Source organism: Tetrao urogallus, assembly GCF_951394365.1.
Source record: "Tetrao urogallus genome assembly, chromosome: Z".
Classification (NCBI taxonomy): domain Eukaryota; kingdom Metazoa; phylum Chordata; class Aves; order Galliformes; family Phasianidae; genus Tetrao; species Tetrao urogallus.
In genome coordinates this window covers 28,798,146-28,823,706 of record NC_136816.1, presented here as the reverse complement: position 1 = coordinate 28,823,706, position 25,561 = coordinate 28,798,146, and the positions used below count along the sequence as shown (strand labels likewise).

General features: G+C 34.9%; 1 protein-coding gene across 1 annotated transcript in view; it reads left to right on the top strand.

Moving 5' to 3' along the window:
- PPIP5K2 (diphosphoinositol pentakisphosphate kinase 2) overlaps positions 1 to 25,561 on the top strand; it is a gene marked incomplete at both ends in the record, with an annotated part of 41,543 nt that overhangs the window by 12,877 nt on the left and 3,105 nt on the right. Inside the window, 19 exons of the mRNA XM_079548246.1 lie at positions 178 to 264; positions 1,075 to 1,150; positions 1,240 to 1,349; positions 2,330 to 2,415; positions 3,069 to 3,194; positions 3,301 to 3,422; positions 6,265 to 6,447; positions 8,092 to 8,233; positions 9,313 to 9,536; positions 11,716 to 11,843; positions 12,029 to 12,143; positions 13,452 to 13,559; positions 13,645 to 13,761; positions 14,457 to 14,630; positions 16,970 to 17,143; positions 18,396 to 18,465; positions 20,482 to 20,601; positions 21,470 to 21,532; positions 25,299 to 25,430. Coding sequence (XP_079404372.1) covers positions 178 to 264; positions 1,075 to 1,150; positions 1,240 to 1,349; positions 2,330 to 2,415; positions 3,069 to 3,194; positions 3,301 to 3,422; positions 6,265 to 6,447; positions 8,092 to 8,233; positions 9,313 to 9,536; positions 11,716 to 11,843; positions 12,029 to 12,143; positions 13,452 to 13,559; positions 13,645 to 13,761; positions 14,457 to 14,630; positions 16,970 to 17,143; positions 18,396 to 18,465; positions 20,482 to 20,601; positions 21,470 to 21,532; positions 25,299 to 25,430 — 2,357 coding nt within the window. The remainder of the gene's footprint in view (positions 1 to 177; positions 265 to 1,074; positions 1,151 to 1,239; positions 1,350 to 2,329; positions 2,416 to 3,068; positions 3,195 to 3,300; positions 3,423 to 6,264; positions 6,448 to 8,091; positions 8,234 to 9,312; positions 9,537 to 11,715; positions 11,844 to 12,028; positions 12,144 to 13,451; positions 13,560 to 13,644; positions 13,762 to 14,456; positions 14,631 to 16,969; positions 17,144 to 18,395; positions 18,466 to 20,481; positions 20,602 to 21,469; positions 21,533 to 25,298; positions 25,431 to 25,561) is intronic.

Here is a 25,561-nt window from a genome sequence, read left to right as displayed (position 1 = left end):
TAAAATCAATATGTGTATTTTATACTTCACATCACTCTCAGTTAACCTTATATTCTTGCATATCCTTCTTTCACTTTTGTAGTTATGTCAGATAGTGACAACTTTGTGAATAGTTCTGATTCTTAGTGGTTTTAATAATAAATAAAATTTCATTTATAAAATTGTGAAACATTTCAGGATGGAGCTTAGATGTGTTATAGCTGTAATACGTCATGGAGACCGAACACCAAAACAAAAAATGAAAATGGAAGTAAAACATCAAAAGTAAGTTGAACTTTGATAAAAGCGCGTTTCCTGGGGATATGCAAGCAATGAATTAAGCAGAAAGTCCATCGTATAAGATATTCTTTGTTCTATTTTTTCTGTAGCTGTTGTCTTTCCACCTAATAAACAAGCATGAACCTCTTTCTAAGAGGACTGTCAGATTTGCTTTGTAAACAGTTTTGTTTGATTTTAATGTTAATGAAAATATATTTGTTTCCATACATCTTCTTTGAGTAATCAGTAGAGAATATTTCTGGTTCACCGTTTGACTTTGACTTCTGACTTTGTTTTTATTGTTTGTTTTTTGTGTGACTTGCTTTCTTACTGCAGTGCTTTTTTGTCTCTTTATTTTGTCAGTTTGATTACTGTGTATTTCTGGTAGATACCAGATACAAAGTGTCTGGAATTAGATGCAATGTCTTTATCTCGTATATTCACATACATCTGCTTTAAATATACATATGAGTGTGTGTGTGTGTGTGTTTATCTTAATTCTGTTGAGGATTGTTCTTGAATGTTAAGGTGAATCACTGCTGTATATTCTTTCCTTTTTGTATTTAACACTTAGCAACTCAGTAAGAGAATGTTTTTTTGTACAACAAAAATTTCTCTTTCTCGAATTTCTCTGAAGTATTGAGGACTTTCTTGAGAAATGAGATTTGAATAAAAGATCACTTGAGCTGTTCAAATTTGAATATGCTTTTCAAATAATGCAAAGCTACTAATCTCAGGCCATTTAAGGTTTAAAAGCTATGTGTTTGACAAATATTTTAGGTTATTAAATGCTTATGTATATTCTTTCTCCTAAAGATTTTTTGATCTCTTTGAAAAATGTGATGGATATAAATCTGGAAAACTAAAACTGAAAAAACCAAAACAGCTGCAGGCAAGTTTGTCTCTATTTTCTTGCTCTAGTGTTTTATGGCAAATAGAAAATAATCTGTCTTAAATTAGTCCTTTGTTTGCTTTCTTTAGGAAGTTCTTGATATAGCAAGGCAGCTCCTTGTGGAACTTGGGCAGAACAATGATTCTGAAATTGAGGAAAGTAAAGCAAAACTTGAACAGTTAAAGACTGTGTTAGAAATGTAAGTGTCTATTTGCAGTCTTCATAGCAACAAAGACATATCTGTTATTTTGACCTGTTTGACCAGTTACAACTCAGCAGCAATGATTATCAACTATGTAATGTTCATTAGTAATTGAAACAGATGGGTCTTCAAAGAACTAGAAAGGATGTCCTGTTTGACTTTTTGAAGGAGACTGAACCCTCTCTGTGTTTTCTCATTATCTTTTTAATGGAACTTACTGTTTAATCCATCACACATCTCAGTGTGCTTTCTACTTGAAAGCAGTTATGTTTTTTTGTTTTGGTTTGGTTTTTTGCATGCTTGTGTACTTGAGTGTAGGGTTTGCCTCTTAGCTGTGTGTGGCGTAATGAAGTTTCTTGGAGCCTGTAGGCTCTAAGACTTTCACTGTCTTCAACAAAGTGTACAAATTGAGGATTCCAAAAAATAAAGCTTTGCATATGAAGCTTGAAGTATTTAATAGAAGGAAATAAAGGCTTCAAGGTTTGTTAATATTCTGGGGTCTCAAGACACGGTGGAAGATAACTTTAATTTTTAGAAATTGGGACAAATAGAATTAATTATTCTTGTAATTTATGAAGATTATTTAAAATACTGAGTTTTACTTGAGAACTTTTCTGGCTGGTGAGTGCCAGATCAGATTCTGTGTACTGATGGCTAACATAGTTGTAAATTGCTCATGCAGTCTGCAAATGCATAGGCAGTTTTATTTTCACTTTTATGCTTGGTATGCTGAAAATAAGTAGTGTATGATAACATTTGGAAATGTTTCATCACGTAAGGTTTATTAGGTATGTAGTTTCATGTGCTTCATGAATAAGGCTTAATTTAAGATTGCACTGCGAAATGGTGGTCAGATGCTCAAATGAATGGCCAATGTAGTTTTATTACTGTTTCAAGAACACAGCAGCTTTGAGTTTGTACAGGAGAACATTTTTTTTTCCCTTTTCCTTTCTCATTTCACCCTGTTTCTTCTTCAGGTATGGGCATTTTTCAGGCATAAACCGCAAAGTTCAATTAACGTATCTTCCTCATGGCTGCCCAAAGACTTCCAGTGAAGAGGAAGGTGTAGTATTACTTTAGTGTATATTCACTTAAGAGCATATGCATTTACATATACTAGTGGTATAATGTCTTGATATTAAGAAGAAGCAGTATGTTGATTTGAATGAATGTTTGTGCTGATGGCAAATACTCAGCAGTCTCTAAACCTACTGAATCATACACCTAAAATTATGTAGTAAATTTACATTACAACACTGTTTTTTTGTAACGGAAAATGGGGAAGGAGCTTCAGTTATTCACCACAGATTGTGTACTGGGAGAAAGATGAGAAAATCCTGCTTATTATTTACTGCTGTCTTTAAAATTTTTTGAGCTCTTTCTGATCGTTGTTCCACAGTCATTAACTGAAGTAAGCAAGCTGGGGTATTTAAAATCTTTTTTTTTTCGAATTTTTTGACTCAGTATTTGTTTTAGGTTTCTTACTCAGTATTTTTCACTTATTTTTTCTATGTAATGCGATTATTTCAGGTTTCTCTGTTAAGTGCCAATTTAGTTCTGTGGTTCAGTATCTTCTCAGTGTTAGAAAGCTAGTAAGGATTCCTATTGTTAAAGAGGCTCTTTACTAGCCTTCATAGTTCCAGTATTTTTGTTTATGTGCAAAAAAAAATTTACAATGTACTTCTCTACTAAACTCCTCTCTCTGTGTTTAATTAGATAACAGAAGAAATGAACCATCCCTCCTACTGGTTCTAAAATGGGGAGGAGAACTGACCCCTGCAGGCAGGGTTCAAGCAGAGGAGCTTGGAAGGGCATTCAGGTGTATGTATCCAGGTGGACAAGGTAAAAAAATTAAAAAAAAAAAAAAAAAAAGTGCTGAATGGCATAAATCCCTTTTGAAGATAATAAAGTGCAAAATGAGAATCTGAGCAAAATGTCTGTTTGTTAGGAGATTATGCTGGATTTCCTGGCTGTGGTTTACTTAGATTACATAGCACTTACCGACACGATCTCAAAATCTATGCTTCTGATGAGGGAAGAGTTCAGATGACTGCAGCAGCTTTTGCAAAGGTACTGTGTCAATCATAAAAGGTACTGTGTCAATTATAAAATTCTGAAATTTTCTAGCTTATTACTTCTAAAATGTATGGAGATTTATTGTTTATTATAAACACAGAGGCTGTGTGTTTGGTTTTTTTTTGTTTTTTTAAAAAAGTATTCTGAGAGATTATTTAGTAATATGCAGGAAAGTTTCCAGTTGATGTGCCATGCTTTGAAGTTCTTTGAGCCATTGCAGTCGGGTTTTCATTGCACAGTCATAGTAGTATGCCATAGTTCTTTTGCAGTAAACAAAAAACAAAACAGAGAAACATTTTTTGTTTGCATCTTTCTTATTTCTTTAGGGCTTACTTTCTGAAATGTTCAGGAAATTTTGTCAGATTTCTTTGACAAATTGTATGTGTGATGGGTAAGAACTAAGACATTATAACTGATTTAATACATTAATTTTCCCTGAGCAAAAAATTTTCAATTGATTCAGTGCACTGAACCAGAAGATCTGGGGTCCTGAAAACAGTTTTTTCATAGAAACCATCTTTCTCTTATTGACTAATAACCCTACAGAGAAAGCTTTTGAAGCTATCAGAAATACGGAATTAATAAACTACTTTGAAAATATTTAAATGAGAAATTGTAGAAACTAAAAATTAATTTGATTTGGGTTTTGTTATTGTTGTTTTTGTATGTGTGTGTTTGTTTCTACCAGTTGAAATAATTTATGTAAAAGGATACTTTTTAATTTTTAAGCTCAGAATTTCCTACCTCTCCAGAGTTCGTAAAAGTGTTCTTTTACTCCTCTTCATACTAGGCAAATTCCTCTTTTGCTCCTCTTCCCAAGTAGCCTTTTTCATGTATAATACTTCCATTATTAATAATTTTGCTTCCTTCTTGCAGTGATACAAATCTTGAATCATTCGAGAGAACTCAGAGAAAGTGCTACTGTGAATGATTTTTATAAATACAGAGTGATAAGAGTGAGTTAGGTGAGAGGGAGCCTCTGTAGGTCATGTAGTTCAGCTTCAGACAGCACAAGGCTAGCCTGAATGAGGTAGCCTTCAACTGTATCCAGTCAAGTTCTGAGCATCTACAGGAATGAAGATTCCACAGCCTCTCAAGTTTTTAATTCCATCCTTCATTCTCAGGTAGTTTCTCTATTTCTTCTAGGTAGCCTGTCCCTGCCTGTATTCCTTTTTATTCCATGCTGACTTTCTACATGACTTTCCATATCTCAGGTTGGACTGCTTTTGTATTTTGAGGATTTTAAGGGACAGCTTTACTGTGCACCTTTGCCCTTTGGGACACTCTTCCCCAGGATTTGCATGAAAAGCTTAAATATCATCATTTGCAGAGGCTCTGATACAATTATTTGTTGTCTTCTCTAAGAATTTGTCACAATATCATGGTTTCTATTGCCAAGGCTGCCACTGACCTTCACTTTCCTGACTTTCTGAGAAACAGCTCCAGGAAAATGTCTCAGCTAGATAGATAATCAGTATCCTCTGCCATGGAATTGTCCTGGATGTTCTTCAGAAATATGGGATTCTTGTCACATGCAATATTGCTCATGCATTAGGTATCCAGAATTAAGTATTAAAAAAGGTATGAAATTGGGAGACATTCTTAGCTTTAGTTGGGTGGTCTGTATCAGAGGCCTGCCTTGATATTACCATTTATCTATTCTTTCTGAACTGACTTGTAACTGGTTTGAAAGCAAAAATCTCAGTGGTCAAGTCACTTCTTTATACAGAATCCAGCTCTTCCTCCATGCTTTCCTGTAATTGTAGTAAAGCTCCCCTCATGTGAACTATTCCGCCTGTCTCTGTGATCTTCGTAAAATTAAACCTTTGCAGTGTTCAGAATTTCTGTTCCCCTTTTTGTTTCCATGCTGTTTGTGCTGGTGCACAGGTATTTCATGTGGACAGCTATCTGTCCTGCTTTCTCCTCAATCAGCGGACTTGAGGGGAACACCAGTCCATTTCTGTACTTACCTCAGTACCCTTCTGTTGCCAGAAGAGTCACAAAAGTTTCTTTATTTTGGAAGTCTCCATCCACCTTTTGTTCAACTATAGAATTTCATTGTCCTTCTGTGCCACACAGGGTTTGGGCTCTGCAGAATCTCTGCAAAGGCTTTGTGTGTGTCCTCTCTGTCTTCCCAGATCATACTCAGTCTCTTTCTGTAGCTCCTTCATCTGGTTCTTTGGACCAGGGCATGTTGCCCACAAGTTGGGTTGCTGTTGCACCGTGCACTCCCTTTTAACTGAGACCTGGACAGCCATGGCCTCCCAGAAGCACTCTTGGATCTCACACTGGAGCTCACACTGGGGATCACACGCTAAGGGCACATCACCATCACTGTTGCACCAGCTGAAGCAATCCTACACACCAAGGCAGTGCTTTCATAGAATCTTGAACAGAATCACAGAACGTCTTGAGTTGAAAGGGATCTTAAGGCTCATCAGGCTCCAACCTTTCTGCCAAAGGCAGGGTTGCCAACTGCTAGATCAAGCAGTAGATCAGATTGCCCAGGGCCCCATTCAACCTGGCCTTAAACACCTTCAGGGACAAGGCATCCACAGCTTCTCTGGGCAACCTGTTCCAGCATTTCACCACACTCTCAATAAAGAACTTCCCCTGACATCTAATCTAAATCTCCCTTCTTTAGTTTAAAACCATTCCCCCTTGTCCTAACAAACCATTCGCCCTTGTCCTAATGGCTAAGTCCCTGCATATCTGAGCTATAGGCAACTAATATAATTTTGAGTTTAAATTAGTATTTTGAGTGTTTTTTATTTTTTATTTTTAAGGTACTGTTATTATCGCATGTTTGTTTGATTAATTACATTATCTGCTTCAGGGACTACTGGCCTTAGAGGGCGAGCTGACTCCTATTCTTGTCCAGATGGTAAAAAGTGCTAATATGAATGGTCTATTGGACAGTGACAGTGATTCTTTAAGCAGCTGTCAGCATCGTGTTAAAGCAAGGCTCCATGAAATTCTCCAGAGAGACAGAGAATTTACTGCTGATGACTACGATAAGGTTAGAACATAAGTAGTTTTCAGTTAAATGAAATAAATAGAGAAGAAAATACTTACATTAAAATAATGAGCAGTTGTTTTATGTATGTCCATTGAAAAACCATGTATGTGTTTGCAAATAGTTTGGTCTAAGAAGGAGGCTGTGGCTATTGTGGTATTAGATATTCTGAGCTATTGAAATTTGACTAATCAGAATGGTTATGGTTACAAACTTCAAAGTAGGAATATAATCGGTGGTAGGGACAATATTAGTAAATCTTTTTCACTGGCTTTTTTTGAATTATTCAAGATATAAAACTGTGTTTTTAGACTTCTTTTTCAGTCTTCGCTTTGACCTTTTTAATAAGTTTGTGATATTGTATCCTACAAGGTGCTGCTATCCTACAAGGCTTTTTTTTCTGACTATAAAAGCAAAAAAAAGGTAGAAAATCAGTAGAATAATTCCTTACCAGTGAAAGGAAATGTCTCATTATCATAATAACCTAATGCATAATGAAGTAGTTAATGTTGACATGGTATGATCTGCATGATTATTTCTGGTTTAAATGAAGGTACCTCAAACGTGGTCTCTGTGAGTTTTAGCTGATATTTTCTAAAATGTATTGAGAGCAAATTATTGAAAAATAATTGTACTAGCTGTATGTATGCTCTTCGTGGACTTAAGTGTGTAGATTAAAAGAATCAGTCAAATCATTGCCAGCACTGGATTTTGCAGTACATGGAAAAAGTGAGAGGGTACAGGGTTTCAAATATTTATTTTATTTTCCCAATTTTTGCTCTGTATAGATATAGTGGGATGTAAAAGAAGACTGAAACTATAGTATGTTCTCCTTTAAGATAGTGACTAATGCTTGAGATTATAAAGCGATAATATCTTTTCTGTATTTTTCTTATTTTCTTTCTTTTTAACTTACCTGCAATCAGGTAAGTTAACAATTTGCTTTTGCTATTTTGTTATATTTTGCTCTCTCCATGCCGGGGTATTATTCCTATGGATATAATAGGGAGGTAGGAACTGCTGTGAAGAAGATTTTGAGATACCTTTGTGCTTAAAAGGGTTTATTTTTTTCTGTGTTTGTGGGGGTATGTCCTATCCAAACAGAAAACTAAGCCAGGAGGAATCAGCTTTTTTTCCAGGTGTTTTATTCTTCCTTCTACTCAGGCTAATAAAGGTACTGCATAGAACAATGTGGCTTTTATTGAGATACATAGGTTAACTGTACTTTCTTATAAATCTTATTAGTTGAACAAAAGTTACAGAAAGTTGATAAGTATATACTTATCAGACTCATATAAGATAAGTATATACTTATCAGAATCAGAAGAATCCTTAGAATTTTCTTATAATTTTGTACATCTTAGAACAAAATGGAGTTTTAGGAACTCTTGAAGCTGCTCTTGTTTACTGTATGAGAGTACTCATAATTTCTTGACATCTTTGAATCTCTAGTAATACTTAGAACTTTTCAATATATTTTTGATTCTTAGTTTCTCTAAAGGAGTAGGTGATTGAAACATGGTTTCAAAAATTAACAACCTGCATCAGTGTCTTTCACCTGATACTTAGAATCTTTAGTACTTTCCGTCTTATTTCCAGAGTTTGTTTTTTTTAATCTAATCAGTGTGTGTTTATCTCAAATTGCAGCTTACACCATCTGGAAGCATCTCATTGATAAAATCAATGCAGGTTATTAAAAATCCTGTTAAGACATGTGACAAAGTCTACTCCTTGATCCAGAGCTTGACTTCTCAGATTAGGCAAAAAATGGAAGAACCAAAGTCTGCAGGTATTTGAACAGTTTTTTGTAGCTGTATGTAGTTTCTCTTGTTTGCATTTGAGAGAAAACTGCAATATAACCCTTCTGCAGTACAGTGGCTTTTAGCAGAACTTTTCAGCTATGGCATATGGATTTTTACAATCTGCTTCAATATGCATAATTTTACAGTAAAAAGCAGGAGGAACACTTGGTCATATTGCAGGTAAGAACTCTTTGTGGTATTCAGAAGTTCAGGCTAGTTGTCACATTTTTACAGAAATTCTTTACATAGAAATTTGTAACTCAGCAGTCCACAGAAGAAATAGGCAAAGCAGATGGTAAGAAAGCTAAGTTTTACAGGTATGCTTTTACGTTTAAATATCTTTGCTTAAGATTTGTCACTCTCTGCACATAATGCACAGAATTACTGCATAGAATTATGCTCAGTTTTAATGGTATTGAACCAGTGAAAAAGGAAAACTGAAGCTGGGAGCAACCACATTGCATTTTCTGCTTTAAGCTAAATATTTGAGTATTTGTTATCTGGTATTCTTTGCAGTGCATTGCATACAAACAACTACTCTTCTGAGGTTGAACCCTGAAATTATATCACCTGTAGACAGTATCATTCGTTTTTGTCTGTTTGATCCAGTCTTCTGTCCTGCAAATGAGGATAGTCCATTCTTTCTGCCAGACTTTTATTGTTGAAGAGAGCAATAAATTGGATTTGCGTTCTGCTCTGAAAAAGAGATGTTGTCTTCTTCCTCTTCCTCTCTCTTGGAATTTTCTAATAGTGTGGTTTTATTTTAATCTTTTTTTTTAATAATTATTATTTTAATTATCATATGTTCTGTAGGACACTTTATTCTTTGTGTTGTAGCTTTTATTAAAGGGCAAGTGGTACAGTACTACAGGGAACCATCTGCTGTCTTGATGTAACTAGATGATTTCAACAGTAAAATTAACCATATGCACATCTGTTCTCTCAGAAATAGTATAGTTATTTACTTTTACTCCTTTAAATATACAATTGTTTTCAACTATTATTATCATGTAATTAACCTTTTTTCTGTTATGTGGATACTCCTGATTACTTACTGTTTATCCAGATATTCAGCTGTACCACAGTGAAACACTAGAACTGATGCTGCGCAGGTGGGCCAAGCTGGAAAAAGACTTTAAAACAAAGAATGGAAGATATGATATTAGCAAAATTCCTGATATTTACGACTGTATAAAATATGATGTGCAGCACAATGGCTCCTTAAAATTAGAAAACACAATGGAATTATACAGACTTTCAAAAGCTTTAGCTGACATTGTGATTCCTCAGGTAAACATTTTCAGTTATGAAATAGAATACTTTATCATCTTTTAACAGACTGTAAGATGTAAGACTTTTCTATTAAAAGCCCCTATAACTTCACCTCTTATTTTCTGATCACAATAAGGTTATTTTGTGTAAGAAAAATTTTGATTCATAATTCACTGAAATGTGATAAGAGTGATTTCTTCTGGCAACTTAAGCTGTGAACATGTCTGCCTCCTCTTCTACAGTGTATTAAAGTGATGTGGTTCATCTCAAACGTTAATGGATGTAAGCAGAGCCCGTGTGGACAACTACGTACTCTTAAATCACATTTAATTTAATTCTTGCTCTTTTCACAACTTTATTTTCTGCACAATTTTTATTTTCTGGGCTTTCTGCAACTGACATTGAATCCTGTTCTATCTAATTTTAATTTATTTAAACAAGTTACATTTAGAAAGACCTTTCTGCTACTTCAAAATACTATACCTGATAAAAATGTACACTTTAAATTTCACAGAATTTAAGGACAGATGTACCAGTTAAACTTCTCAGTACTGCAGTCTGTTAAATTCAGATTAGTGCTAAATGCTGTAGATTACAGGAAATGAAATTGTATTGTAGTGTAGGACAGAACGTGCAAAAGCTGTCCAGAAGTGTCCTTGAAATTATATAGTGCTGTAACAGGGAGGTATTACTCATTTTCTGCAGCAAGTGAGGGAGCTTCTTTTCATGCCCATTTCTCAAACTGCCTGGCAGCAGGGAGGATGAAAAGAGCAATAATTCTAAGTGTAGTGTGTGTATTATGTGGATCTGTTAAGCTTAATTTTGAATAGAGTATGAGGGAAGAGTAACTAAAAATAAAAGGAAGGAAGAAAATAAAAGAAAGCTTGTAAACATGCATAATTCGTATGGAAAAGCGCTTACACTGCTTTCTGGTGAAACCAAAAGATCCATGAAAATGATGCAAGCGCTTTCATACCATTTGTGGCACAGACTGAGAAGCTTCTCAAATATGTTGTTTTTTACCATTGTAAAAACTGTAACAGATACTGTATGTTCCAGTTGTGTTTAACTGCCATTTTAGTGCTATTTGAGGTGAATAGGAGATCCTCTGTGGGGTATGTTAACTCAGACTAAAGTAGACATCAAATAAGTAATGTGCCTGTCTTCACTGACTGGGAAAAAAATAGCTAATTGAAATGAAACCCACCATACCTGTCTAAATCTGTATGGGAGAAAGAATAATCTTTTTTTGATCATACCAGGCAGGAAATCCACTTTTGTGGATGAAGAAGTGTTTCTCTGTTTTATCTCAAATAGGAAAAAGGAAAACCTCTTCTAACTTAAAAGTGGGTCAGATGTAATAAAGATATTAAACAGAATTGTTTAACTGTTTGCAGTCAGAACAATAGTAGGTAGCTAACTGAATAACTGCATACTGGTTAGAGGCTGACCTGCTAGCAAGGAGATCTGCAGAGAAGCATCTGGAGGTGCTGCTGGACAACTGGCTGGTGCCTTTGTGGCCAAGAAGGCTAATTGTATTCTGAGGTGCATTAAAAAGAGTGTGGCTGACAGCTTGAGGGGGGTGATCCTCACCCTCTGATCTGCCTTAGTGAAGCCATATCTGAAGTACTGCATCTAGCCCTGGTCTCTTCAGTCCAAGAAAGAAGGGAACTTCTTTAAAAAAAAAAAAAATGTCCAGAGGAGGGCCACAAAGATGATTAAGGGTCTGGAGCATCTCCCTTCTGAGAAGAGGCTGAGAGGGCTGTTCAACTTGGAGAAGTCTGAGAGGGAATCTCTTTGCTGTTTATAAATATTTAAAGTGCAGATGTTGAGTGGATGGAGCTAGGCTCTTCTCAGTGGTGCCCAACAACAGGACAAGGTGCAATGGACAAAATGTGGACACAGACTGATATTCCATCTGAAAATGAAGAAAAGCCTCTTTATTGTGAAGGTGACAGAGCACTGGAACAGGCTGCCCGTAGAGGTTGTGGAGTCTTCCTCTGGAGATAATCAAAACTCAGTGCCACTTTACTGTGCAAGGAAATCTGCTTTTAGCAGGAAGTTAGACTAGATGATCTCCAGAGATCCCATCCAACCCCATAATTCAGTGATTCTGTGATTTTATTATACAAGCCTTGTCTTAGAATGTATGTTAATCTTGAACTGGATTTTAAGACTTTTTTTTTCCCTAATATAGGAATATGGTATTTCTAAGGCTGAGAAACTAGAGATTGCCAAAGGTTATTGCACTCCTCTAGTTAGAAAAATCCGTTCTGACCTTCAGAGAACTCAAGATGATGATACTGTAAATAAGCTTCACCCTCTGTAAGTCTTCTAATATTTTATATGATTATGTTAATCCTTATAATACTTACTCCGTAACATCTGTACTTGAAATATCTTACTGCTTCAGAGTAATTTAAAATATATGATTCGTTAATTAGTTGATGGCTAATTCTAAAACAGCTACATGTCATTATGGTCTAATAAGATTTTTTTTTTCTTTAAAGTTACTCCAGGGGTGTTATGTCCCCTGAACGCCATGTTCGTACACGACTGTATTTCACCAGCGAAAGTCATGTTCATTCCCTGCTATCCACCCTTCGTTATGGTGCCTTATGTGATGTAAGTTGAACACTTTTTCTGTGAAAACTGTGATATTTTTCTGTGATATTTTAAGAAAAAAACAAAATAACTAACTTTTACTAAAACTGTATTATGTGAAAGCTTAATTTTTCCAAGTGTCTTTGAAGATTATTACACTTTTTGAAACACTGGATTTCTTTGAAATATGGCCCTGCATATATACTGACTCCTAATGTGATAATTTGTTGGAAAAGAGCATGCTCTTTTAAATTAGTGCTGGGTTGTACTGGCGTATTCAGTTATACAGCTGATACTGTGGTCTCAAAAGGGTTTGCAGAGCACAGATAACTCATTTCTTTGTCTTCTGCTGTCACCTTTCCAACTCTTTTTCCTTCAAGTTGCAGTTCAGATGTCTCTGAATTCATTTTTTGGATTGGCTTGTTTTTGTGATTGTCATATTTTCAAGACCTTTCTGCCTGCCACTGTTGCATAGTATTTTAAAGGATATGCTTTATTTTCCATCTGATTGGTTTGGAAACCAAAGTCTTTTAAAATAAATAAATAAATAAATAAAATAAAAAAACACCAACTTTCAGGTTCACCAGTTACCCAGATAAGCCCATGGAGAGGACAAATGTAGCACCACGGGGCCTATACAACTGATTCTAAGTTTGATGTAAATTTAAATCTATTTTTTGTAGTGGCTGTATTGACATACTTTCTTCTGGTAACAGATTAGTAAACTCATTGGTTAAACTCATAAACCCCTGTGGCGTGCCGTAGGGGATACACATGTGCTTTTGAGCTTATAAACTTTTTAGTTTCCTTTAAAATAAATTACTAAGTGTAGCAGTTCTTCATTATTCATGGACATGTTTTTAGAACATGAAAAAGGTGAATATTCATATTAAATAATTCAGAATGAGATGATTATTTTTCTTTTGTATTTTGGAAGCCTTCTCTATCTGCTTAACTGCCAGAGAGATATACCTAGAAATATTTCCTACAATATGCCCACACTATTTGAAGGGGATTTTATTGCAAAATCAAAAATTCCAACCAGAAAAATGTCAATGGTACTTCTGTTTACAAAGCATTCAACATTATTAACAAAATAGCCAGAAAGATACTCCGAAATAAATCTACTTTTTATTCATTTTATGCATATTTTTACTTCACTTTTTTCTAGATGTATCTCTAGTTTTTCATTAGCTCTAGTAAAGCTTCATACTTCTGCTGTTAATATAAAAACCATCTAAAGGGGTGAAAATGGAAATCATCAGTCTTTCTAAAGAAAATTGCTGGCTTTTATTTGTCAAGATTCTAACATTTTTTTCTGTTCATAAGGAGACAAAAGATGAACAGTGGAAACGAGCTATGGATTACTTAAATGTTGTCAATGAACTCAATTACATGACACAGATTGTTATCATGCTCTATGAGGATCCAAATAAGGTATTTGAAATGTATGAATGCCTTCAGAAATGAGTAGTGCTAAGCCTACATATTAAAGTGTAAACCTATTTATCATTTTCTTCAGGAACTTTCTTCGGAAGAACGTTTTCATGTAGAGCTGCACTTTAGTCCAGGAGCCAAAGGCTGTGAGGAAGATAAAAATTTACCATCTGGATATGGATACAGACCTGCCTCCCGAGAGGTAATAATTAGGCCTTTATTTCAAGCAAAAGTTAGTTTTTCTGAATGCAGAAAACAAATAGTGGAAATTTTTAGGTTAAAAATACAAGTGTAATTTTCTTTTTGGTCCACTTTGAATGGACACAGATAATTTAAGCCTCCTGTGGCTTTGCCAGTCTGAACTAGGAATACAAAGTACTCTTTTATAAGAAAGGTGGTAGCAATGCTAGTGTCAGATCAATGATATTCTGGCAACTGAAAGAAACATTCAAGAAAATAAGGTAGTTTAGCATGCTTATAAATACAGATTATTGGGGAGTGCTTAATATTTTCGAGGTTGTATGTATAGGTGTGTGGAGTTACCACTTGATTTCTGAGAACTGAATGAAAGCAAGGCGGGAATTCAAATATTGACTTACAGGGCTAGAATTTTACCACCGTGGAAACAGAAAATTGAAGTGGGATATGTTGGCTGAATGGTTTGGCTAATTAGAAACCCACTGTACAGGCAGTGGTTAGTTAGGAGCAAATACACATGGATTATTAAAGTCTATAACAATATTTATTTTATAACTAGTTGTTCAGTAATATGTGATTTATTTGCATCTTTAAAATCAGCTTGTGTTGTGTTTTTTAGAAGGTTAATTTAGTAACCACTTCTGTCTACATGATACAAGGTGTGCAGCTAAATTGGAAAGAATTATGTATTGTTTATAGAATGAAGGCTCGAAGAAAACCTCACATAGAAATGATAGTGATGAGGAGGCACATACTTCTAAAAGGGATGAAACAGATCGGTCAGTAGTGATGTTCAAGCCAATGGTATCAGACCCAATTCATATACACAGAAAGTCACCCCTTCCGAGATCCAGGATGATTGGTTCTGTTGAAGTAAGTGTTTATGTTTTGGAGAATATCTTTCACAGAAGTTAACTTCTGTTTTTCTTAACAAAACGATAACAAGGGTAATTCTGTTTTCAGTTACACGTAATGTTAAATATGGTGTTCCTCAATAGCAGTAATTTGCCTGAAGGATTTTGTTTTTATGAATGATTGTTTTTCCGTGAAAGACTTATGTCCTTTTTTCTTTTCAAGCCATATTAGAAAAAAAATCCATATTTGAAGATGTGTGTTTAGGTTGAAAAAGTCTTCATCTTCAAACTAACTTGTATTGTTTTTGTATTCATCCTTACAAGACATCTGGTATTGGGAATTGAGAAAACCTTCAGGGTGATCTTGCAGAGAGGGAACAGAGGGATTGGTGGGGGTTGTGGGGGGGGGGGAGGAAGGAGAGGAGAGAGAAAATGTCTTCGGCTGTATTTGTTTTCAAGTGGAGTGGAAGTGACTCCACTTGTGCAGCATTTGCATTTGAAGGTAAGAGAATAAACTGTAAGTGTTTTTTTTGTTATTGTTGTTGTTTTTAATGGATGGGGTTTGCATTTCATGAATTCTTTAGATAACAGCTTGAACAGTCTAGTCTCCTGCCTTGAAGGCCATGACATCTAGGTGTGCTTCACGGATATGGCTTTAATGTCACAGAGGTGGGGAATGCATAGCATTGTCACTGACACCACTTGCGCGATTGAGTGGCAAAGCTTCAGTTGGTGCATAGTGGCACTTCTGCGACTTTAATGCTAGAAGCAGACTAACAGCTTCTTATTGCCTCATTTTTAGTTGCTTAAAGCCATCAGAACTTAAGATTCACACCAAAACCTTTTCCTTTCATGTTTGTGTTGGGAATGGACTGTTTGTATGCACTGCAAGTATTACAGAAGTAAGATTTGCAAGTTATTAGTTGGTTATTAGTAGCGCAGAGAGAAAAAGGTGCATGGTTTCCTCCTGTAAGGATATCTGTATAACTTCATGTGACTTTCATAAATTAACAAAGATAATAAATGTGAATGTCTTACATTTCCTATTTCCAAGTTTTATCATAAACAAATGCTCACAACATCAGTATTTTAGATTTTTAAATGCTGTTTCAGTGTGATCATGCAAGCTCCCCTCCTAGTTATGAGTTCATATACACAAAATTTTTTAGACTATGTACTTCGAACCTTTAACCTTTTTGATTTTTGTGAATATAGAAGTTACTTTCAAAAGATATCAATAACATGAATTGCTAAATTTTGACTGTGTGAGTAACAGATGTCTGGATACTGGATAGAACATGTTCCAGCTTTCAGTGATTGTCTGTTAGCTGGAATATTCAAAGAAGACGTATACTGTGAGCGTTGGTTTTTTGTTTGTGTTTTTTATAGGAAAGTTGAAAGTTTAATCTGGCCCACTGAAATCTGCAAAACCAGTATTTGGAATATTTATACCAAGTGGTATTTTTCAAGTGTTTTAAAAAAGTGATTTTACTGAACCTTAAACTGCAACTGCCTTGAACTTTTTTTTTTTTTTTTTTTTTTTTTTTTTTGGTCTTTAAGGCAATTCTCTTTTCCTTTATATCCGTTAATTTGAAAGGACACTGTCAGGTGTTAGATGGAAGTTTAAATCTGGGACATATTCAGCCATATTCCTAAAAATATTTCAACTGTGATTGAATAATGAAAAAAGAGTTCTAGGGTTGAAATCAGAAAGTAAGGCTCATCAGTGTTTGAAATCAAAATCTCAATTGCCAAAATTGTTGTTCACTAATGATATGTGTTATTTTAGGGCTTGTGGGACTCAGCCTAATGCTGTCTTCTCTTTAAGTCTTACAGCTGTCTAGCTTCAGATAATGTTTAGATGGTATTTGGGACTGGAAATCTGCTAGAAGTCAGTCTGTATTGCCTACCAGCCAGCTAGAAAGTCTCAAAGGCAGTTATAAAAATTAGTCTATTAGATAAGACAATACATAAACTAGAAATGAAAATTCATAATTAAATAGGCAAGCTCAATGTATTTAGGTGAGAAAAACTATTAAACAGTACATCAAGGTTACCAGTTACTGGTGCCCACTCTTTTTTCTCTCATGCCATTTAATAAGTAATCTACCAGAAATATGATGAAAGTGATGTATTAAAAGATAGTTGATTGAGTGGAACTGGTAACTTCCTAGTATTTTAATAAAATTCTTCCCTACTCTCTGTTTAATAGTTTTAGAAGTACTACATAAAAAGGTGCGAGCAGACTGTTTTTTTTGGTTTTGGTTTTTTTTTTTTTTTTTTCTTTTCTGTTCATTTGGCTCTGTTGAATCTAACTTTGCATGCTTTGCTGTTTTTTGCCCCCTTTCTCACTTCCAGGAAGAGAGCCCCCTGAGTGTGTCTAGCCCAGAGTGTATTGGTACCTGGCTGCATTACACCAGTGGTGTGGGTACTGGGCGTCGAAGACGCAGATCAGGGGAACAAATCACTTCTTCCCCTGTCTCCCCCAAATCATTGGCTTTCACATCCAGTATTTTTGGCTCATGGCAACAGGTTTTTAAACTTTACTTCATTAAACATTATTATGCATTCCAAGCAACAACCAACTGTCTTTAAGGACATCTAATCCCTTGTTACGGATTACATTTGAAGCAAATTCTTCCGCTTTTTAAAATTACTTCCCGAGAATGTTTGGGGGAAAAAGAGCAAGTGCATGTTTTTCCACTGAATGTGTTACACACTTTCCTGAAAAATTGGTTTCTTTTTAGGAATTGCAAATGTTACCCCAGTAGAAAAGACACTAGACATTAGTCTACTGCCTAATAAAACAGATTTCTGCTTTGGTTTAGTTGTCCTTTAAGACTTTAAAAATGGCATTGCTTAATTTGGTGGTAGGTAAATTGAAATTTAATTTATTTTTTTTTTTTAATAATTGCAACCAATACCATTTAAAATAATTTATTTGGAACTTCATACTGCTGTTCAAAACTTGTTTTGCATTTATCATATTTTCAGTGGCCTGATATTAACTACTGCAGGGAACAAACTCTAGCACTAATAATTCTTGCGTTCTGTATCTGGAGGTATCTAAAACTCCCAACGCAGTACATCATCCATTGTCTTGTACAATATTTTGAAGATTTTTCTAATTATGTGGGGGAGGCAGCTGGAAAAAAAAAAAGGCAATTTTTTAAAATGACGGTGAAAATCCAAGATTCTTTGTATTTCAAGATATTGTTTACCTGTATGACAGTGGATGGTGTTCTGTTAATCATACACTTTTTCTTTGAATTTTTTTGTAATTTCCCTTTTGTGGAAGATTATAAAACTATGTGCATAGGAAAAGTTTATATCAGTAAAGGCTGTGAGCATCTGAAGATTACACTGATTGAGCCCGTGCATGGATCAGTGATTGTATGGTGTCCTCAATAGCCTGTCTGTCTTTCCTTCCCTCCCCTCCTTTTTTCAATACAGGCGCAGTTTAGGAGAATGAATTTGGTAAAATAAAATAAAATGTCTCAAACGTCTGTTCTCATATCTGTCTTGGTCTGTGTCCCTTCTCATTCTGAATGCTTGCTTTGCATCACTCCATTGCAAGGAACTCATATGTGAAATGGACTCCCTTCAGAAGGGGATATTGCATGATCTTTCATGTTTCCTTTACATATTTTTACTAACACTTATCATACAGCTTATTAACACTTGTCTGTATGAAACAGGCTGCTGTATCAAGATTAAATGGACATTTCATGCAGCTGTTCTACCTTCCCTTATTTTTCTGTTGTTTTGTATTTTTCATATTCAGGTCCTATCAGAAAGCAATAGTAACTTACGAACACCAAGAACTATTCTGGAACAAAAGCAGAGCAGTCTAGGTATGTACATACAATTGAAATTTTCTTTCATGTTAGCAGTTTTTCATCTGCCTGTTGTTCTGCACAGTTTACATTCTTAAACTTCTGTGTAATAGGACCTGGTAGTGTTTTGCTATCAATAATGTGTTCAGTGTCTGCCTATTGAACTGGACAGTTTTCTGCAACAGTAGTCTCTAAGTAAATCACTACTGAAAAGAGCAAATTGTTGGCACTACTGACTGAAAGAGGTAACAGGATTATTTTTAACATAAAGTAGATTTTTTAGATGTAATTTGACACTGAGGTTTTAGCAAGAATCTTTTGAATAGAAATGACCTACAGTGGAAACTTAAAACACATTTCTTGAGGGTGCTTTAGCAAGACGAGGAGGAAAGAAGAAACATCAAGTATTGTGAACCACTGGGGTTTTTGTACACATTCCCTCTCCTAAAATCAGTTTCTTCTTTTCAGCGTTAGAATGAATCATGCTATAATTCAATCGTATCAAATTCTTTCAATTCACATGGTATTTTTCTGTTACTTCTTGGGAACTGGCATTCATATTGCTGAAATATAAAACCATGAGATCTTGCACTAATGCAAATTAATACTATATCTTTTTTTCTTTTTTTTTTCTGTGTGTCCTTTCATGGAAAAAAAAAAAAATAAAGTGTACAAAGTGCATAAGCTATATATACATAACTGAAAGTAGCTTTTTAATTCTTTGCAAAGATCTGGTTTTTGGGTTTTTGTTTTGGTTTGGTTTGGTTTTTTTTGCATGTTTAATTATTCTGTGATGTTTTCCTTTCTACTGTATTTTTCCATTAGTAAAATGCATACATCTTGTTTACAGAAGTAATTTTTTAATTGTGTGCTTGCTAAAGTTAAGTAACTTTCTTTTGCCAATATGACACAATATGTCTTGTGGAAGTTGATTTATTTCTATGCATAGGTCAAGGTATTACATTTGATGTTGAAGGCTGTTGCCACAGACCAGGCAATTTATTTTGGCTGTGATTAGTCACATGTGCTAGTAATGTTTCCTTTTTTTGATCATCAAAAGCAATAAAAGGAAGTATTATTGGATAGATAGTTGGTCTTCAGAAGCAGCCTATCTAAAATTCAAAAGATGAGTCCTGAGTGAAAACACTTTCTTTCAAGTAATCGTGAAGAAGTGAGTAAAAAATAAAGCTGCTTTTTTTTTTTTTTTTTTTTTTTTTTTTTTTTTTCCCATTTCAGTCAATGTCCTATGTAAATTCCAGATACAGTGAATTATGAAAGTTATTTTTCTCTATGTGGCTTTCAGTGATTTGTCAAAACTTCCATTCCAGTGGCAGGATTGTATGACTGTTACAGTGGACTGTAACAAGTAACAGTGGACTGTTACTTACATGGAGATGTACAAATGTCTTCTCTGGAAAGGAAGTCAAGTTAACATCGTGAAACTCTTAGACGTTTTCAGTTTCTGACGTTTTCAGTGATGGTAGATGGACTGTGAACAGAGTATTTCCGATTTGATTTACTTTTTGTTTGAGTTAAAGGGGAAATATTTCCATGTCTGTGGAAATGCGTGCATATTTCATTGCAGCCTGTCATCTCAAAAGCTGATTTGGATGAAAGCAATGAGAAGTATTTTCCTAGTTCATAGTTGTTTCAGAACTGCAGGTTTTAAAGCATGCAAGACTCACATCATCATCTTGCTTTTGTTTTTTTGTTTTGGTTATATTTACATTAATGCTAACTAGTAACTTTTCTTTACCAAATGTGAAAACAGGATAAGAAGTCACTGTGTTAAACTCAGTCCTCTCTTTGCAAATATGGCAGTGAGTGCTGTCTCATGAGTAGAAGCACAATAAATTATGGTAGTTTCAGCCTACAAGTACCTCTGACATTACAAGCATATTGTGAACCTGTCCAAGGCACTGCCAAAAGCTGCCTTTTGTGTGGTAAGAGCCATGTGCTTGCATGCTGCATGCATCCCCAATGTGAATGGACGAACACCTGGTTGTTGTATGTATTTTCTCTAACTCCCATCAGGGTCTCACTGTGCGGGCCTGTTTAGCACCTCAGTGCTCGGGGGTTCTTCAAGTGCACCTAACCTACAGGATTATGCTCGTACGCATCGTAAAAAGCTGACTTCTTCTGGCTTCGTAGATGGTATGTGCACACTCTCGCACATGCACGCACAAACCCATGTGCCACATTAAACTTCTAAAGATAAATCTTTCTCTAATGGAATCCTAGAATCCTTTGCCTTAGTATTAGTTATATGAGGTTCTGTTCTTTCGTAATTGCCCATACCTTGCTTATGTGTAACAACAGCATATTTAATTTCTGTCTCGAACATTAGCTCACAAAATTGTAACACGTGTCAGATAACTTCAACAAATGCTTTTTTTTTTTTTTTAATGAAAACTAAGATTTTAGTTTTGAATTTCTCATTTTAAATGTCAGGTTTTATCATCAATTATTGATCTTGAAGTAAATTACCTGGAGCAAGAAATGAAAGAAATGACAAAGTGATAATTTAAATACTGATGGTGAAAATTTTAGGATTCCTGACTTGTTTTTCAGTGGGGTTTGGATTACAAAAGAGCAGGAGGTTTTCAGTTTTTAATAATCTGGGGTAGAGAAGAAAGTTTTTCACTAGATTTCAGAACATAAAAGTGCCAAAGGACACCTTTATAGCTCTGAGGTGAGACGGTATTCATGCTGTTTCCCCCTCTCTGTTCACTACTCCATGTTCAACTCAAACTTGATATAATGTTGTATGCCAGAATCACCAGCTCATTCTGCTTGTTTTCATACACTTCATTACACATCTTGTAGTTAGCAGCAATCCAAATTTTCTTCTTTTTAACCTCTATTTAGATTTTAGTCCTTTTCCGTGGTCCCCTCTGCATGCCACTCAGTTCTAATACCTTCTCATCTTTTTTTTTTTTCTTTCCTCTTCTTTTCCTTTTTTAAAATGTCCCTCTTTTGGTAGCTGTTACAAATTTCAGGTACCTGTTTTTCTCTTTCTTAGACACCACACGCGGTTCTGCTGTTAAAAGGTTTTCTATCTCATTTGCTCGACACCCAACCAATGGTACGTTTTGCTTTTATTTTAAAAACAAAAACAAAAGGTTCCTCGCTTCATCCCTTTTACTTTTATTTCAAATATGGGGTGTACAGTATCATCCAGCCGTCTGTCATTCCTAACTTCAAGCACAATTCCAAATATATTTGTAATCATTAGATATCCTAATCCCCTTCTCTACCATTCATTAGTTAAAATATAACATCAAAATTCATTCCTCAGAAAAATTCTTGAAAAAATTGAAGTGCTGCTGTTAATCGTGATCTCTGTAATAAATTATTGTCCCCGATTTCTCATGTAATCAAGACTGTATGGAGCAAGATAAAAACGGAGATAAATCTGATCTTTATTGGGCATATGCTTCTTGATAGCTGCTGCTGCTTCTTCTTCACCTTTCTTCTGCTGAGCTGTTTCCCTGATGCAGAATCAGCTGCCTGATTCTAAAATAAATCACTGAAATGACAACTTGAGTTTATGACTATCTTCTTGAAGTGATGCTAAATTAAAAATATAAAGAAGACAGTATATTTCCATTCCTGCTTAATTGCTGTATTTATCATCAGACAAAAGTTTATTTTACCTTTTCATGTGTATCATCAGATGTGCAAATTATTATATCTTGCACTAAAGAAGTCACAGCAAGAGAACTGCCTGTTGCTTACATTGACCTTTCAAGCTTCAAGAGTAAGAGTTAGATTGTCTTCAGACTAATATATTTGCAAAAAAGATCTCATATAACACGTATGACAGAGGTATATCTTCCTCTTTCTCAGCAAAATATTTCCTGCCTAACTTTATACGTGATTAAATAGGACCAAAATATTTCCTGTTCACGGAAACCAAACTCAGTCTTCAGTATCCACCTGATCTTAAATTAGCTATTCCAGATTTCTTAACTGTAGTTTTAAAATAGGTGAGGCCACTGGCTGAGCTCAGTGATGATGACATCACTGAAACTGCAGTGGAAATCATCAGCATTTTTGTGTTAGACTCAAAATGAATTTGTTTAGAAACAAAGTTAAAGAAAGAGTATTTTTGTTTTGCTTTGCTGAGAAGCAAGGTGGTCTTTTACTATATTCACTTGGAATACATAGGAATTTTTTCACACTGCAGTGCTTATTGAAGAAAAACTGCTATACTAGGAAAAATAGGAACCCATCATTTATCTTTAGAATCAAGTAATATTTCCAAAACATACAGGGTCAGAAAGGGCTGCATTTGAATATATCAATCTAATAATTGGTTACTTTCTGTTCCATTTAGCGCTCTCTTTTTGTGACTGCATTCTTTAAAAATAGATCTAAATTTCTTTTAATGAATGCATTGATTGTTCTGATTCATTTAATACAGATGTTTTCCCACACATCTTTTACAAGATGCATGCTCCATGAGCTCCTATAGTATCTGAATACACTGCAGATTTCTGAGTTCTCTACTAACATAAGGACATATTGGTGTTGTTTTGTCTGTCCTATGGACTGTCATTTTTATTCTCTTTGTCCCTTTCACTCTGTTTTTTCTTACTTTTATGTTGTTATCACACCCTTTAACTCATATCAGACTCCTCCCTCTCCCACCATCTTTAGTTCAAGGAACATGGTGAAACAAGTATCTTCTGACAGTGCTTTACCTTATTTTCTGGGCCTCTGTGCAGAACACCCACACCTCTTTAGGTGCTGGTCCATTTCCTCTGTGGAATTTCTAGGCTCCAGTGGTATGTCTCTACAGCTTTTAAATGTAAGGCAGCAGGGTGGCTTTTTGAGATGCCGCGTAACCCTTTCATTGTCTTGCATTTTGATGGGGATGATGTTTTATGAGTCAACATAGACAAAACTCAAAAGTTGTTAGCTTATAGGATATTGCTTTTTGAAGGGGTACTGTCAGGCTTTTTTATCTTTAAAATTCAAACTTGTTTGTCATAACATTATATTAAAAAGAGGTTTCATAATTTATAAAATATTCAAATAAAACACTGCAGAAAAATTTCCAAGATGTTTTTTAAGTCATATCAGCTGTGAAGGTATTGCAGCAACATGCTGGTATATGGCTATCAGCAGAATTGTCAAAACCGAATAAAAAGTTATGAAGGGGCAAATTCCAGGAAGAAAAATGGGTTTTTTTTCTCTTTGTGAAGACTGTGAGTGCACTTGAAATTCATTTATGGTTTTCTATAACACTGCACTGTCACAGTAATAATTATTAAAAAGTTAGCCTGACATTGTCCCACTACTTTCACTGCAAAATTAAAAAAAAAATCATTCACATGATTGCACGACTGTGATTTTTCTCTCAGTGTAAAGAGAGAAGTTTTAACCTTACTGTAATGCAAAGAAAGGGTTTGCGCTTTGCATGCATGCGTAGTTACTTAAGATATTAACATGTATGCCAAACATATTTTAGTGCTTGCACTGAAACTTAAGTCGTTGTGTTTACATGAAAATAGAAACAAAATATGTGGAGGTGTTTCTTTTGTACTTGAAAACAAAGTTTCCATGAAATGCATAATTTTATTTGTAGTATAAATGAAGCCGACATAAGTATGTGTTGATTGATTAGATATTTGGAGTGACTGTCCCTCCAGCTTTATGGCCAAGGTGGATTCAAATATAAATATAGGCATTTTCAGGATGAAATTCTTGTTCTTTGTGCAAAGCACTGAATGAGTTAATGGGAAACACTGGATAACAGAGGAATATTGATGCTTATTTGTCTGGGGGGAGGGAACAGTTCATAGTCATAATGCTATTGCTAATAAATGTACCTTGAACTGAAACTCTAAACATTATTTCATTCACTATTGTTTCTTCATTTAAATATATCTTTTTAAGTGTAGCAACTGTAAATTTACAGTATTTAATTTCAAAGTTGTAACGTTATAGCTGTATGTTGAAAATACTAATGGATGTATTTTCTGCTTTTGAAATGCAATTGAATGAAGAGCTGTTCATTGAGTTACCAAGTATGCAGTAGTTTACAGAGCTGCAGGGTGGGTTTTTTTCCCAAGATGTGTTTAAGTACTTGTCCTTACGTTAGTAATAGGAATATACATGGCTGCCTTATACTAATATAGAAAAACAAAGTCTAAAGAATTTTTAGATTTTGTTTTGGAAATATGTACCTGGACCAATGTATGAAACTTCTGGTATTTTAAGTAAGGTTTTAAAATGCCAAAAGGTAGGTGTAAAACTGTCTTACAAAGTTGAAACTCATTAACAAAAGGTGGAAAAGTGCAGATAGTGGTTTTCCTTTGATACATAAGGCTACAGTTTGTTTTCACAGAATAATGAAGGTGATAGAATTCGAATTCTGAAAATATATTTATTCCCAGAAGTGGTAGCATTTGTAGTTCTTATTTTGGCTAACGGTTTACAACATAGCTGTCTTATTGCACTTACATGAATTAGTCACCTACTTGTTGTTCTGTGAGGAATGTGAATGAGTAGGAGAAATACTGCTATACCTGACTGGTTTTTTTTTTTTTTGTTTTGTTTTTTAACTACATTTGTCTTAGAGGAAGATTATCTTTCATTTAGAAGAGTACAACTGTAAAGTTTGCAGACTTTACATGGGCTTTATATCCCATGATATGCTGTATGGTACCTTGAGTTTTGTATATCCTGGAAATTGGCACATCTTGTTCCAACTCCTGTAATATTTAATATGATTTCAACAGTACTGTGTCTGCATGTGCTTTGTCATGGATTAATTCTTGCTGATGCAATAGCTTAAATCCTGTCCTAAGTCTGGAAATCTCTTATTATTATTTTTGTTACAGGTTTTGAACTATATTCCATGGTGCCTTCTATTTGCCCTTTGGAAACTCTTCACAACTCCCTGTCTTTGAAGCAAGTGGATGAATTTCTTGCCTCTGTTGCTGCTCCATCAAAGGAAAACCTACAGGAGACATGTACTGATTTGAGTTTGTAATTATGCTCACATTAAATTGTTAGATGTTGTCTAGTGAATCTGTCTAGTATTCTACAGCTAATGAGCAAACTAAGAATTTTACTTTAAAAGGGGGACAAAAAAAAAAAACCG